A 16,159-nucleotide genomic window follows, 5' to 3' on the forward strand; every position below is an offset into this window, starting at 1 on the left:
TCACTACAGCTTTTTCTACCGAGGGTAGGATAAATGGCTTGTATCAGGTAATATCATCTTGAGCTCTGTCTTCAAGAGGCTTGATTTAAATGTAAAGACACATAATAATATGAGGAATGTTTCAAAACAGCAAGCACTGATTCTGACAAACTTCACTGGACAGGAAATAAATGTTAAGACAGACCTTGAAAAGCTGAGTCAGTAAGGGATAAGGAGCAAAAAAAAAAAGACATTTACAATTAAGGGATCACTGAAAAAGAAATCCAAAAAATATAACATTAAAATATCCAAAATTTAAGAGGGTAAACCTGAAAGAAACAAGTAAAAAGTTGCAAAAATGTTCACTCTTTCTACAATTAGAACTTGTGCTTTTTCATCTGTTCTCTACCTTGCAGCTGTACTTTTAATGCGAGGTCAGTATTTGTCTGTAGACGGAAGCAAAACAACTTTAACATGACAGCTAATGGAACATGATTGTTTTCAGCAAATGTGTTTGAACATCTTGATTAAGCGTATGTGGTATATTTGCAGCTCTTTATGTCCCCAGTTCTTTTATGCCCTTTAGAGAGAGTTGTTACATAGTAATGCAGGAGATTGTCAATGACTGTCTAACGGCATAAACTCGTAACAATACGTGTTTAAAAAACTTTAAACATTTGCTATATTTGTGCTATATTTTACTGTAAGAGAAGCGTCTGTAAATCCATAAATATTTCTTTCTGATCATTCCAAACGTAAGTTTTTATTTGCCATAATACATCTTTATCAGGCTAAAATCAAAGGGACTCATTGCTTGTAGTTATCTAAAAACGTCATTTCATTTTAAGACGGGGCAGTGATAATTTCAGTTACGTTTCTTGGCTTGTTTCCATGAGGCTGCGCCACCTGCTGCTTATCTAATAAAAAAGGTAATAACTGCATCAGAATACTAGGAGGAAATGCATCATTGCATTTCACAATACTGATTTTTCCAAGTATGGATAAGGATCTGTAAAGCCAATGCGACTATGATTTTATCCTCATCCGAGGCGGTTTATGTTAGGCAACTTGTCCCTTTTTCCAACTTCCAACTTAAATGTTTCATAACTTTTAAACATCATTGTTTTTGCTTCAGGTAGGAAAGATGGAAAAATGCTTAGTTGAAGAAACTCTGAACTGTTGCTGGAACATTATTATTATTTTACCTGTTAGCAATGCTTTTTAATAGTATTCTTGGAATAAAAAAAAGCTCTAGCTCAGAGTATTGCTCCTGTCGTCAATGTCCACTCAGTGTATTCAGTATTTATTCAGTATTCACTCAGTATTTCACCCATTTCTTATGACATTTCACTAGTGACCTCAGATTTATAATGATGTATTTAGGAATATAATGTTAATAATCATAATACACTTAATGTAAAGTGCCGCGTTTCTGATGAAACAAATGAAAACCACTGTGACTCTGTGCTTTGTTACATACTTTCCTGAAAGATAACTTCTGAGCATACATCTTAGTGGAACTAATGCTAAAATTGTAAGTTTATGTTTTGTAGAGACACACCACTCAATCGGTCAGCGACCAGAATTGGATCAAAATGGTCAAATAATAATAAAACCTTTTTTCCCACATTCAATAAATGCAATCAACCAACAGCATCTACTTTAAAGCACTTTGTTATGAGTTTACTCACAAAGTTGCAACAATATTGTAATTTCTGTTGGGTTTAACGCTACCTCTGTCAAAACACTGTTAGCACATTTCCCTGCTATTTTCCAGTTCCAAAAATAAACAAACAAAAAAAAGAAAACAGTCATAATTGGAATCGGTATTGGCCAGAAAAAGCCTGATCGGTGCGTCTGTAATACTCAGTCTTTGAGAATTAACGTTACTAACGTTAATATTAGTAACGTTATGTTGTGTCTCACACAGAAAGGTAAAGCAATTCACTCTTGAGTGTTTTAGTGCCACAGTTTTTCTTAACGCCAATATTCTGCAGACATTTCATAATTAAAAAATTACATAAACCAAATCTGCAACATCTGGACTAAAAACACTTTGGAAAGTGGAAGTAGCAGCAGAGCCCTGTAAGCTCAAGTTATGGGTTGATAAGTTCCTGTAGTGGAAAACTGCCTTTTTGTAATGGGTGTCCATTAACACTGACATGAAAACGTGCGATATGAGGGTGAGGTTCGCTGTAACGGCTAAAAGTTCCTTAAAACCCTGGTGAAAGTAAATGTTAACATGTAACTACGACTGATAAAGCTGCCTGTGTTCTGACTGTGACTACAGTAAATATTCTACAGTACACACTACTGTAAAATCACAGCTTATTGTCTTAATACCTTTAATTGACTACAGACTACTGTTAGAATAAATGTGGACTGACTTTTGCAATGATATATATATATATATATATATATATATACTTTACCTAAATAACAACTTCTATTCATGTTCTTCTACGTCTACAATACTATCTGGATTGTTTTCATCTCTAAGGAATATACTGATCTATTGCTGATCTATAAAGTGCATTAAAGTGGGTAACAGCACAGCAACACCTCACTGTTGTTCACAAAAGATGGTAAACAACAATGAGGTTCCTGCTTTGACGAACAGAAACCGAGTCCCTTTTAACCTCATTCTCCAAGTGTAAATGTTTAGTGTTTGCTGGTAAACTAACAAAAAACATAGCATCAACACAGAAGTTAAAGGGTAATTCAGATCCCTGTCAAGAAATTCTCTAAAACATAGAGGGACATTATTATAAAATCATAGTGTGCAGAGTAAAACTGGAGGATTAAAGTGCCCAGTTGCTGTCTGGTCAGGTCCTTGGAAACAATCGTCCTACAGATGCTGCTGTGGACTCAGTCAGTGGGAGCGGAGTTCTGCCGGAGGCCCCTCAGTAAGGAATCTGGTTCTGGTAGTACTGCAGCATGTCGTATGTTTTGCTCCTGTTCAAGTGAAACGACACACAGCAGACGGTAATCCGTAAGGGGAGTTTCATGTTGATTGTCATTGTAACGAACGGGACAGACAATGTTCTGGGGTATCTGCAGGTTTCAGCAAGTCAAATGTAAGACTTAAATTTATGACCCTACTGATGCTTTTCTCACCTGCTACTGAGGAAACAACTCTGGATGATTTTTATCATGAATGCTGCTGCTTCTTTCTCACTCATCTGCGGATTAAAACGACCCCTGAAAAAGAAAGAAATGAACAATTACGGAATAATAACACAAAATCTCTAAATGTTCTGACCTGCAACACAGATAATTTGCATCTGTGTGAGTTTTACTAACTTAAGAAGTTTGATGGTTTGTCCTCTGAAACATGGCAGCCCCGTGTCCAGCATGAGGGTCACCAGAGAAACCACTGCATCCATGTAGGGCCTGTGAAGATAGAAAAAACCAAAACCAAAAGGGAACAAAAGGTCAACATCCGCAATAAAACCCAGCTGACGGTATAAAAACAACTTATTAGCAGAGTGTAAATCTGGACGTTTCTTACCGCACAGCCAGATACCCTCTGACACACATCTCCATGAACCATTTGAAAGGCGTAGCCTCCATTTTTCCTCCCATGATCATCACCATCTCGTCCGTCAGCTTGATATCCGGCTCCCAGCCCAGGTTACCGCCTGGGGAGCTCTCAAACATAAAGCCGAAATCTGGATAAAACAAAATAATTTACCCAAAATCATTTAAAAATATGACCTTCAAATGTGACAAATTATTCTGTTGGTCCATGAAAAATCATCTACACAGAGCGCAAGATTATTGTTCATGAGTAGGAGTTTCACAGGAAGCGGCCGCCGTACCAATGTGGATAAGGTGGCCCTTGCTGTCCAACATGATGTTGCCGTTGTGTCTGTCTTTGATCTGCAGCAGAAACAACAGGAGGCTGTAGGCGGCCATGCTGCGGATGAAGTTGTACCGAGCCTGTAGCAAAAGAGGAGAGGAGTTAAATAAAACAGCATCTGTCAAAAAGGAAGAAAAAAACAAGACAATAATCAAAACAAAGTCAAATATTTCAAACTCCAGACCTTCTGGAAGGCCAGGGTGGATTCATCGCCGTACTGGTTACGGAAATAATCGTACATCCCAAAATCTGTCTGGCGACCAAGCTGGTCCCTGGACTTGCAGTCTGGGATGCATTCGATTACACCGCACTGAGGAAAGGAGGATCAGTCCAAATCAATCAAGTTCTCTAAACTTCACTAGAATTCAGCAGGATGAACGACGGTGACGTTCAGCGTTTAGAAATAAAGACAGAAGTCTTTGCTTTGATTACATCTCATAAATACTGTTCCAACTCAGACAAACAGGAGATCATAGTCACTGAACCTGAAATGCCAAAAATAACAAAGGACAGATAAATATTTGGTACGGATGCACTGATTTCAAAATCTGGGTCGATGTCAAAATCCAACATTAATACTAGCGCTGGGTATCGAATCAAATTTACACTATGCTGATGTTAAGTCAAACAGAAAGGGCTGAGCTTTTCACATGTTGATGTTTTTGGATTTTAGGCAATAAAATGTTTATTGTCTTATGTAAAAGTAGAACTGTATTATTTGTTTATCTACATGATTTAATGTTCTAATATTGCATCAAATAGGCTTAAATGGTTAAATATAAAATCTGCAGAAAGTGGCAATTTTTTTATCCATATCAATTGTTGGAATAATTGATAGAATAATCAACTGATAAAATAGTTAGTTGCAAAAATAAAGAGAGGGGAGGACTTGAAAGAATAGTATCAGAAAGTGTGTTACCCCTGGCGCCGTGGCAACCACTCTGTACGGAAAGACAAACAGGTCCAGACCCACCAGCTGGAAGATGTTCTTAAACAGCCCAATAATCTGCAGAGCCAGCATGTCCTGGAGGACGGAGAGCATCACAGAACAGTCAAATGAAATTTCTGCCACTGTTGATAGTCTGGAGATGTACGCATTCAGCTGAACACACACCAGTACCTGTCTGCAGTCGTCTCCCACTTTAAAGATGGCTGCTTGCCAACAAACCCTGCGAGATCCGTCTGGATTTTCCTCTCCGTCTTCCACGGAGTCGGACGGACAGCGAAGACCCTCCCTCTCCAGTTCGCTCACCCCACAGCGCTTCACCTTAAACTTGGCCAGATAGGGAGCCTTGGCAGCGCTGAAAACACACACACACACACACAGACTAAATACACACAGGGAGCTATGGGGCTAATGAAAACATATTCTGCAACATAAGACATAGTTACCTCTGCATGGGGGTTCCAGACTTGTAGTCAATGTCCAGCACTATGGCTTCTGGATTACTGGGTAAGTAACAACCTGGAAGATGTAAAGGAGATGGATAACTCAGGTTGTCTATGTTGTCATGTTTAGTTCTAGTCCTGCATTGTGAGGCAGTTAATTTTCCATCCTTTCTGGGCATGTTGTGTGAGGTTTGTTTAATTTTTTTTAACTTGCTAAAACTTTTCTGGATAAAATACACTGGATATTTTAGAAAGGACATGCTGGGGGAAGAAAAGAAGCTTGTAAAGTAAAAGCAAGGGTGCAAAGGCTTTCCAATGTAAAACATTGGTTTTGCAGACAGAAAGCTTCTCAGAAGATTTTGTTTATCAAAACCAAAGTCAGACTTCTTTGTTGTTGGACATTTTGACTGATGGTGTCAAAAAGAAATCCAGTCAGAATCTATTTTTATTGAATATTGAATTGCATTTAAGTTTCATTTGGTTTAATTCAACAAGCTGAAGAGAACATCCACATAGTGCCATCGCACAAGAAACAGATGAATAGAAGTAAGTTTTTCTCTGGACTTCAAATATCCAAAATAAATAAACAAAACAATATTGTTAATATAATGAAGATTGAAGCTGAATGGTTGCCAAGGGAGACTAAAGGGTTCCTCAAATATGCATGAAAGAATGAAGGCAACTCTCCAGATTTGTTTTTGATGAAGGAATAACATTACAACATGGTGTAAAACTCAAGAAAGTCAATTTTGCATCATGCTGCCTCTTTAAATTAAATGGAAATTTTTTTCATGGTTTCAGACATAATATATCTTTCAAAACAAAAACACAAAGTTTTCGATCCATCCCAGAGAGCCGGAATGGATCGGCTCTCTGGGATGGAGAGAGCCGATAGCAGGTTACCTGGCTGCACTTTGATGTCCGACAGCGCTTTGAGACAAGCTCGTTTTCTCTCCTCTCCCTTCGGAACCGGCCTGAAAACAAACAAACAAAACAGATTCATCTTAGCTCCTCAACCATTTTCTATCTTGGCAATTTTACAGCAAAGAGGCTCGGCTGCACTTACTTGATGATGGCGGACACGTTGGTGATCTTATTAAAGAAGTCAAACTCTCTTTGGTAGAAGTCTTTGGCCGGACCGGACAGAGAACCCGTGATCTCCTCCACCATCTGCTCCAGCAGCTCCCCGATGTCGGCTGCACGGACAAAAGAATCAACAAAAGAGCCGTGCCGTGACTCCTGATGTCTGCTCCGGGTGAACAAAGTGACTCACGGTCTTTCTGGTGTCCCTCCTCGTCCATGAAGATGTTGGTCTTCATGTTCCAGATGAACTGATGAGCGAGAAGCTGAGACTTCTGCGCCGCCCACAGGATGTACTCTCTCACGTAACCCATCTGAAAGGAGAGAACGGCTCATACCCATGTCTTTCCACGATGGTCGAGAAGGTATTTAACCGTGTTTACCTTATCATAACGAAGCGCTTGCACAATCTGAGGAATGTAGAACAAGATGGCGTCCTACGGAGATAAATAACAAAATGTTTTGCTGTAAAAAAAAAAAAGAAAAGAAAAAAAAGAAGGACCTTTCTCTACGTTGCTAGATTCCACAGATGCGTGACCTACCGGAGGAAAGGAGCGCAGCACTTTAACTCCATACTGTGCAGTGAGAGGATGAGGAGGGTACATGCTGCTGAAGTAGGACAGACCGGTGGGCGGGTCAGCCGGAGCCCAACACAAGATGTGGCTCAGCTCAGGGGAGTCTGCGTCGATGGTGTGCCACGTCACGAGGAACTGACGACAGACAGGGAGGAAAACATCCACGTTTTAAAACGTTGACGTTTAATTCTCCCGCTCTGGACTCCTTGATAGTTCGTACCTTAACGGCCTCGGGTACGTCGCTCACCGCTCCGGGGTCCAACCTCACCAGCCGGGTCACTTCAGCAATGATGGCATCGTTTTTAAACCTGGAAGGGAAAAGAGGCAAAGCAGGAGAATCACAATCAAAGAGTGGAGGATTATGTAGCTTTAACAATAACTGTACGGACCACCAGGGGGCAGCAACTTTCTATTGAGACGTTTATTTTCTTATTTAATGAATTGTTTCTTTTATTTATTCTATGATTGATCTGTTGATGCATATTACTTGCTTCGCTCACAGAAGCCATAAAATACAAACTCAAAGTTTGACTCCAGATTGCAAAAAGAAAGAAAGAAATAAGAATAATGGTAAAAAGGAAAGAAACCATGAAAGAAAAAAAAGGAAGACACAAAGAATGAAAGAAGGGAAAAAGAAAGTGAGAAAATGTAGATATTTAAATATTTAAAGTACTGGAAACAATAATATTTTCTGTCTTGTCCAGACAGAAAACACTGAAATCTAATTCCAGACTTTTCCAGACCTTGCAGGAAACATGTCCATAGACTCAGCTCAGAGTAAAGTCTATGGCTGTCCAACATATAGTAATTATAATGGCACCGCAATAACAATGTGAACACGCTGATGTAATATTTATCCAGTTGGACAGAGTCTCATGGCACGTTTTGTTGGGTGTTTCATGAACCTTTACCCTTTAGGTGCAACAATAAACATTTATTTTCTTTTCTAAACTCACAAAGCTTCACTCTATAAAGATCCCAACTTGTTTTATGGATTAAAAAACAAATGTCCACCTTGCAGGTAGTTGCATAGCCAGGTAAGGTGCAATGCTCCAGGCCAGATTGACGTTGTCCTTCCACTGTTTCTCCGTCAGGCTGATGTACTTGGACCTCCAGTTGGCGATGCTGGTCTCCACCGACTGCTCAGTGGCGATGGCCAGCTCCTGAGTGGAGAGCGGGTTGTACCACGTCGTCAGACGCTCAATCTCACTGGCCTGCCGAAAGAGATGAAGAGAGTGAACATAGGAGCTGCACCAGTAAACGCGGTCAACGCTGTCCTCCGAACTCACCAGCAGCGCCAGCAACAGAGTCCGGCGTTTCATGTAGTACTTGTGAAGCTGAGTTCCTCTGTTGCTCTTTTTAGATGTGCCTTCAAAAAAATTTTTAAAAAAAGCACAGAAAGTCAAACCTTGGTGTTGATTTTGAGTCTGCCTTTCACTCGAAAAGGTCCGACTACTTGTTGGTCCATAAGTCCTTTCGGTCAAATCTAGTTTTTGGACTATTTTTTCCTGAAGAATGGAAACTGCAAAACAATGATGCACACTTTGATATTGGGTGTTGATCTCCTTAGGCCACAAACTCTTTCACTACACAAATACACATCAACTGACCACTTTTTTTGTAAAGCTTTTGTCGGTTCTAGTGGCCTTTATTTGACAGTTGTCAGACAGGCAGTCATCGGGCCGGGACTTGAACCTGTGAGGCCTCCATACACTGGTTACGCTTTATCCCAGTGCCGCCGCCACGCCCAGAATAGGGCCACTTTAGAAGTGTCCAAAACTTTTAAAGTGTGTTTCCATTAGAAATGTGTGCACAGCTTTGTCTATATTTGGCTAATGTAAAAAAACAAAAAAAAAAACAAAACAAAAACACTATTTTGCAATTGCTGTACTTCCACAGAGTAAGAAAGGTAATTAAAATCACACATCAGTACGTTTGTTCATGCGATAAGTCACTAAAAAACATGCTCCACCATGACCCTCCTACTATAAGCTGTGTTTTCATTACAAATAAGTGCAAATCTCTGTCTATTTTCCGCTAATATTGAAAAAACACAATTTTGTTATTGTGGCGTTTCTATTAAATAAGGATGCCCAACCACGGACTGGAGTTGCTAATTAGCTGTAGCTATATGGTCTTGGAGCAACACATCAGTTGGAGTGTTGATCCGTTCTGTGTTTGTGGGCATTGTTCTTGTCAAATAGACAAACAAATGGAATAAAAATTAAAATCACACACGAATAAGCCTGCTCACACAACAAGTCATTAAAAAACATCCTTCAGCTACTTCCTGTCTTCTTCATCTTTGTGGTTTGTGATGATAAAGAGTTCCCGTTGCAGTTTTGTGAAATGCCCTAATAACGACACGGTCGCAAAACCACCTCATCCTAACGGCAAACTAGAGTTTGCTTTATTTTTCCAAAATTGGTGTGTTTCTATTGAGCGAACATAGTTTTTAAATGTCAAATTGTGCAAAGATATGGTCAAAGGAAACATAACTATTGTGGGTGACGGTTTGCGTCGCATGAAAACGTTGAATTAATTCCCTTTGTGTGATTGGTAGCACTGTACCGGACTTCTTGGATGTGGTGGACATCCCACTGGACAGAGGGTAGGTGTTAATCCACCCCTGGGCGCTCTGCTGGGATCGGGAGCTGGAGTCCACGTTGCTCCTCAGGTCGGCGGCGTTCATCACCGATAGGCTGTTCAAGGACGGGTCCTGATTATCTGTCCACGGACAAACAGAATCAGGACCGAACGAAGCCGAAGCCGCATGGTTTAGGAACACAAGTTGAATCTACAAGATTTAGCTTAGCTTGTAAAACCAGTAAGTATGTAGATGTATTCTGAACTAATTCACATTACGAACCACAAACTTTGGAGTATTTTATTGAAGTTGGTTTCATTTTAATAAAATACTTTGAAGTTCATGGTTTTCAAGTGGGAAAAAAATGTGATTCGGTTCAAAATAGCAATTTTTTAACAATAAAAAAACATAAACAGCATGGTTGATGATGAAGGTTTGTTTGGAAAGCGAGATGAGTTGTGTCGCTTCTTCTGCTGCGATGGTCATGCACTTTGTAAACGGGATATTTGATTGGAAATGGAGGAAGCAGTCGCCTTAATCCACTGATACTCGGTCAGATGTAGAAAATCTGATCCAGGTACTGGGATTACAGGCCTAATCTACTTGAAGCGGGTTGATGTGTATGAGAATGAAACCATGTTTTGTTTTTTTTTCTGGATTGTCTGGAATGAGGTGGACAGGATTTTTCTGAGGTAGAAGTAAAAAAAAAAAAAAAGAAACTCTTTTTAGGATTTCTTCTTTTCAGACCAAACTGATCAGGTTGAGGAAAGAGGCGGACGGGTGGGCTTGATGATGAATCATCATGCATCATGACGCTGATGCCAAATTTGGGCTCTTCCTCACAGCTGTCTTCAAAGTAAAACTCAAGGTAAGAGAGAGAGAGAAAAAAAAAATTTGAAAATGAAAGTTGGAAAATTTAGACCTGGACAGCACCGTGAGGAGAAGCAGCGTCAAATCTGACAGGCGTGACAGCATGCCCCCTTTGCTGCAGCGCAGCCCGTGCTCCACCACTTTAGGCTTACTTAAGATCGATATCGGAGTAGTGCTGGACACGATTAGCGATCCGAATATCCCAGCAGAGAGAGTGCTCGGGGCTGAGGTAGTACCAAGCTCACCGGGTGGGACCAGCTGGTACGCTGCCAGGTACTTCTTATCCGACAGGATGCTGGCATAGAAGCGGATTATGATGCAGATGTCCTCGCGGAGACGCTTGTCGGCCTGGGTGGGAAACTTCGGAGACGCGCTGTGAAACATCGGAAAGAGTCCGTTGATAAGGAGACGCTCACCAGCAATACTATGCTGGGCACACGTGAGGAGAGACGCTATGTGAGCATAACAGGTTAGAAAATGACACTAAACATGAAAACCGACCAGAAATATAAGGCAGGAAATAATTAGTTCCCTGAGAAAACATAAAATCTTACCAAGTAATTTTGCTCTAGTTTTTAGTGCAAATATGTTAATGCATTAAAATAAGACTAAACTAACTTACAAGTAACTTTTCAGCAATATCTAAGAGCTTGTTTTAAAATAACAATTCCACAACATTGATTAAAATGTACTAGTTGCACTAGCAGATTTTTAAAATTATAACAAGATATTTTTTTTCCATGATAGAAGTGAAACAATGTATGTTAGTTTTCAGGTGTTCAGAGACATTTGCACTAAAAACTAAACAAAATTTTACTTGGTAAACATGTGTTTTTAGTGTGTTCACTAAGAAACTTTATATTAATTAAAAGTTAACAAACATTCTTTGCCAAATTGCAATAAATAAATAACGTGTGAAATAATTATTTAAATGTGTCATAAATGGTTTTAAAGCTGGAAATAAATTCAGAAATGTAAATTAATTTACAGAGACATAAATAAACTTATAAAGTCACAAAATAATTATTTCTACTTTTTAAAATGAAAGCAACACATTTACTGAGGCACATATAATTTCTGACATTATTTCCAGTTTTAAAAAATTTATGATAGAATTAAACAATTATTTCCTAAGTAATCTATTTATTGTACTTTGGCACTCGCATTTCATAACAGCTAATGTGAGCTAATCTGTCAGCCGAAGTCTGAGACCTCACCTGAAGTAATCGAAGGCGGTGGAGTAGATCTTCTCTCTGATGACGTTTCTCACAGTTGAGTTGGTGAGAACGTCAGAGTGCAGCAGAGCCAGACCTAAAGTCAGCAGCCTAACACACCAACAAATATGACTGTCGTCATCAACTCCAGTCATTTTCTACAAATCTTCACACTCAGCTCATTTATGCCTTGCAAATGTATTGTATGTAATTTCCGGACTATTGAGCGCACCTGAATGAAAGCAGCACCCACTAACTTTGAAAGAAAATAAATAAAGAAATGAAATTACTTGTAAAGGTCGCTCTTATGTAGGCCACAGATGTCCACGTTGTGGGTACTTTGAGGATTTCCTTTGAGTTTTTAAAAATGTTTTATTATAATTATTTCACTTTTTCCCCCCTCTTTATTATTAACAAAACTGCAGAAAGAAAAATTATATGGTGTTTTGTGTCAAAGAAAGGCGTCAAATTTGCAAATATTTGGAGCTTCTTTTAGGTCGCCACAAGCAGTAAATCAATTAACCGCATGATAAAGTAAAACAAATTCAATAATTTTTATTTGCATTATTTATTATTTTTCTCTTTTTACAAAAAACTAGACACAAGTCTTCAGTCTGGTGCTTTAGTTTCTAGTGGCCCCTTTTTGAGGGGCAGTTTTGTCTCCATAATCCATTTTACTTGTTTCTGTTGTTTTGTTTATTTATTGTGGATATTTAAAACGTCTGCCATTTCCAGTGTTAAATGTTTATTACTTATTGATCTATGAGAATGTGTTCTTCCATTACTGTTAGTATTATGTTTTTACAATTACTTCACCTTAAAATGTTCTCAAAACAACAATATTATTGTTTATCTCAATAATATCTGGGACAGTTAATCATCCAGCAAAATTTGCTATTTGAGTTTTGGACCCCAGCAAAATACAACAATGGTTGTTCTGAATGGACAGAATGCAGTTTCTGTTCAGGCGGTATGAATTTGTGAATTTGTAAGGTTGGGGTAACAGCCTGGAAGGATGCGCTATACCTGAAACGTGGTCCAATGGCAGCCACGTGGCGGTTCAAGCCGCTGTTAGATCCGCCAACGCCCAAGGACAGGGAGCGCTGCAGCAAGCTGCCAAAGATCTCCACCTGATCCGCGCTGGAGTATTTGGCTATTTCAAACCTCTGAACAAGAAACTGGAATAGAAAAAAGAATGAAATCACAGACATAAAAGGAAAAATGGTGAAAACAGGGATGTCTTTGTGAAAAAAAAAAAAAGACTTTTTCTGACCTCAATCCAGATGTGGTGAGGGGTGACATCTGGAGGGCAGGGCACAGGCTGACTTTCCTCTGACGCGGCAAGAGGATCGGCCTCCACATGCGCGTTGGAGAACAGGCCCATCTTCAGCTCCACCGTCATCTGCCACGCTCCAGCCATCTCCCGCATAAACTGGGAAGAAGAAGACGCGGGTCCATGAAGAGACGACGCTAACGAAACGCGGGGAAACAAGAGAAGGTCAAACACATTGAACAGCGTACCGGTACTTCCACCCCCGTACGTGCCGCCAGCAGCCACTCCCAGCATGCAATGGCTGTTTCCATGCCGTGCTCCGTGAACATCTTGAGGGGCGACCAGCAGAGGTGGTGCAGAAGCTGAGGGTCGCATTCTGCAGAGTGGAATACGACAGCAGCTGAGTCGGAGCATTGGGGAACGGAAAAAATGACAGACCGATAAAGTCGTACCTCTGCTGCTGATGAGCAACGCGGCCAGCTTGAACATGGCCTCAGTGAAGGCCTCGGGCTGAGCAGAGTCCAGAGCTTCCTCCATCTGTTTGATCATGATCCGGGTCAGATCCGACTGGCCCCTGACTGCCTGCGCAAAGTGGATCATTCCTGCAACCTACAGAGAGAAAAAACACCATAAGATCAGAGGGGAAACATAACCCAACCTAATGCTAACAGGCAATCAAAACTTTAATGTCTATGCTCAATCAAATGTCCTAAATGTTTCGTAGATTAGTTTTTATTGGCACATTATTTTCCTTCACACTTCATATTGAGGGTCCATCTTATTTAAACTTGTGTTTCATTTAGGCCTGTCACGATGATAAATTTTGCCGAGCGATTGTCTCAAAAATTATTGCGATAAACGATAATATTGTTTGAAGACCTTTTTTCACTGATTTATTGGAAATGACGTAATAATGCATGTGATTTCCTGCCAAAGATACACTTTATTTTCAAAAGAACACTTAACACTGGAACTGATAAACAAAATAAACAAAACAACCAAAAACAAAAATAAAACGGATTCTCAGTCTCCATTAACAAAAAATTTACTTGAATAAAGACTAAACAACATAAAGCCAAAGCGGAAATAAATACTGCATTCAACCAAAAGAGGGCAGATTATGAAGTCTGTATATCATGTTGCCCTTCAGTAATAATTAGATTTAAATAGAGAAGATGGGCACATCTACTACCTGATGCAATAATTCACACTACACGATTTTTTGCCAAGATTTTTCCCTTATGTCAATCTTAGAACATTGATCATTCTAAGATTGACGCTTGAGATTTCCTAACCGATCATCCTGTAATGTGTTGTGTGTTAAGGTAGATCGTCTCCGATCTAAATCAGGGGTTTTTCCCCCACTGGGAGCGTTAATGCAGCCTGTTGAATGTGACAGGCAGCCAATCAGAAAGCATGGATTCTCCTCCTTCTGAGGGGAAATTATGGAGGGGAATCCCAAACAGCTGACACGGCAACCCGAAGTCCAGCGGACATTGGAGATGATATTTGGAAACAACATTAATGTTTATTCAACATGCAAAGAATATAGAAATGACAAGGAGAGGAGTCGGAGCAAAATTGCCAGTAACTTTTCAGCTGTTCTTTGTTAACGTGACATAAATAGGTTGTAATGATTTTCATTCAGTCAGGACTGACACTAGCCACATGCATTGCAGGTAGATTGTAGTAAAGCATTAATTAATGTCTGGTTTTAAAATTAGTTAACTGGACTTGTAGCCATTGTTTTGTGCCACCACATTATTGTTGGACATCACACATCAAATCGTTATACCTAGGATTTCTGTCGGCTGATGTATGATCTCTCAGGTTTTGAAAATGGGCCGACAATCGGCCGACAGCTCTAAAATCCTGTAGTGTGCGCTGGGCATTACGCTAAGAAAATGAGGAAGGGAGGAGTCAGTGGAGAGCACCGGAGTTGAGCCTTTTTTTCCATTCAGTGTCATCAACAGAAAGAGAAAAAGGCCGGAAGAGACGATAAAGTCGATAATTAAAATGAGGTCAATAGTTTCAATTTATCGTGCGATTATTTGTTTTATTGTTTATTGCGACAGGCCTAGTTTCATATGCAACTCAGTGCAGTCTAGCCTGATTGGTTAAAAATGATGGAGATCAATTCAGCTCATTTGTTTTGGGCACAGTTGGATAGTCGCTAAAATACAAAACTGATCCCTTTTCTTTAAAGACTGGTCTTGGTCTCATTGAAAGACGCAAGGAGACATTCTTAAAACGGCGGTATGATGTGTTTTTCAGCCACATAATGCCATTTTATAGCAAAATCAAGTAATTATATGTTAACTTCAGTTATCATAAACATGCCATTTATATCAAAAATGATTTAAAATAAATTTGACTTCATAATTTAAAGCCTTGAAATTAGGCCTCTGTCTCTTTAAGAAACTCCTCTATTAACCCTTTCACAACATTTTTACCAGCATTTCACTGAGAAGCAGCTCCTATAATGAGATCAGCAGATGCAGCGTTCCACCAGCTGTTTGCTAATTGCTGCTGGCTAGTCTGAAGTAGCCCCCCCACTGTACCTCTCCGGCGTATCTGTTCCGTAGGTTCAGCGATGCCATGAAGTTGGAGTAATCCTTCTTCACACAGGCTGGCCTCTCAGTCAGCTGGGTGGACTAAATGAGAAAGTGAATGAAATTAACACCATTTCTTAACACCATACCCATTATGTCATAACTAAAATCTTCTAAAGTCCTGGCATCCCTCAGGGTTGTATTCTTGGCCTCCATTTATTTCCCCATTTTTAAATCTCAAAATTTCTCTTCACATTTTTAAAGTAAAAGAAAATGTCTGTCTGATTGGTCAGAATGATCCAGTTATGCACTTCAAGCAACTTAAATGAAGAAGTCAGTTTGTGACTCACCCCCAGAGTGGTACTCTGTCTGTTGTAGCCAGCAAAGTGCAGGATGCTTTCAGTGGCCATGGCCAAACCCGTGTGCTGGGACAGACCCGAGACCCAGTTCTGATGTTTGTTCAGGTACTCCTGACAACGCATGGAAACAGGGAGTTCAAACTTTAAATGTTAGTTTCTCTCATGCTGGACATGTTAGGTTGACATTAACATTTCTTAGGACTGACACACAGCATTTAAGAATGGCACAAAATTAACTTTTTCAATAGACTTTATACAAATATCCTATTAATATAGAAGTATAATGACTTATTACACATACTTTCAGTTTCAGCTTTCCTTTAAAAAAATCTAAATGTCTAAAAAAAAATTCTCACTAAGTTTTTTGACATTTAGCAAACAGAAATAATTTTAGAAACTAAAACTAACCTGAAACAGGA

The 16,159-nt window shown here is 39.6% G+C and overlaps 1 protein-coding gene across 2 annotated transcripts in view; it reads right to left on the reverse strand.

Moving 5' to 3' along the window:
* Positions 1–1,321: 1,321 nt before the first annotated feature.
* pi4kaa (phosphatidylinositol 4-kinase, catalytic, alpha a) overlaps positions 1,322–16,159 on the reverse strand; it is a 31,451-nt gene continuing 16,613 nt past the window's right edge. The window contains exons 29-54 of one of the 2 annotated variants that reach the window (XM_028025247.1): positions 15,732–15,851; positions 15,391–15,483; positions 13,282–13,438; positions 13,078–13,205; positions 12,830–12,988; positions 12,583–12,734; positions 11,560–11,667; positions 10,588–10,715; positions 9,457–9,612; positions 8,175–8,254; positions 7,900–8,099; positions 7,106–7,193; positions 6,853–7,020; positions 6,694–6,747; positions 6,504–6,624; positions 6,297–6,426; positions 6,134–6,204; positions 5,234–5,306; positions 4,962–5,142; positions 4,761–4,865; positions 4,026–4,151; positions 3,801–3,921; positions 3,491–3,650; positions 3,283–3,372; positions 3,097–3,180; positions 1,322–2,934 (exon numbers count right to left, since the gene is read on the reverse strand). In XM_028025247.1, coding sequence (XP_027881048.1) covers positions 2,883–2,934; positions 3,097–3,180; positions 3,283–3,372; positions 3,491–3,650; positions 3,801–3,921; positions 4,026–4,151; positions 4,761–4,865; positions 4,962–5,142; positions 5,234–5,306; positions 6,134–6,204; positions 6,297–6,426; positions 6,504–6,624; positions 6,694–6,747; positions 6,853–7,020; positions 7,106–7,193; positions 7,900–8,099; positions 8,175–8,254; positions 9,457–9,612; positions 10,588–10,715; positions 11,560–11,667; positions 12,583–12,734; positions 12,830–12,988; positions 13,078–13,205; positions 13,282–13,438; positions 15,391–15,483; positions 15,732–15,851 — 3,105 coding nt within the window. In that variant the 3' untranslated portion in view covers positions 1,322–2,882. Of the gene's footprint in view, positions 2,935–3,096; positions 3,181–3,282; positions 3,373–3,490; positions 3,651–3,800; positions 3,922–4,025; positions 4,152–4,760; positions 4,866–4,961; positions 5,143–5,233; positions 5,307–6,133; positions 6,205–6,296; positions 6,427–6,503; positions 6,625–6,693; positions 6,748–6,852; positions 7,021–7,105; positions 7,194–7,899; positions 8,100–8,174; positions 8,255–9,456; positions 9,613–10,494; positions 10,716–11,559; positions 11,668–12,582; positions 12,735–12,829; positions 12,989–13,077; positions 13,206–13,281; positions 13,439–15,390; positions 15,484–15,731; positions 15,852–16,159 lie in introns of both variants that reach the window. The other variant, XM_028025246.1, reaches the window with a different exon arrangement.

The sequence above is a fragment of the Xiphophorus couchianus genome, chromosome 8 (genome assembly GCF_001444195.1).
Source record: "Xiphophorus couchianus chromosome 8, X_couchianus-1.0, whole genome shotgun sequence".
NCBI lineage: Eukaryota > Metazoa > Chordata > Actinopteri > Cyprinodontiformes > Poeciliidae > Xiphophorus > Xiphophorus couchianus.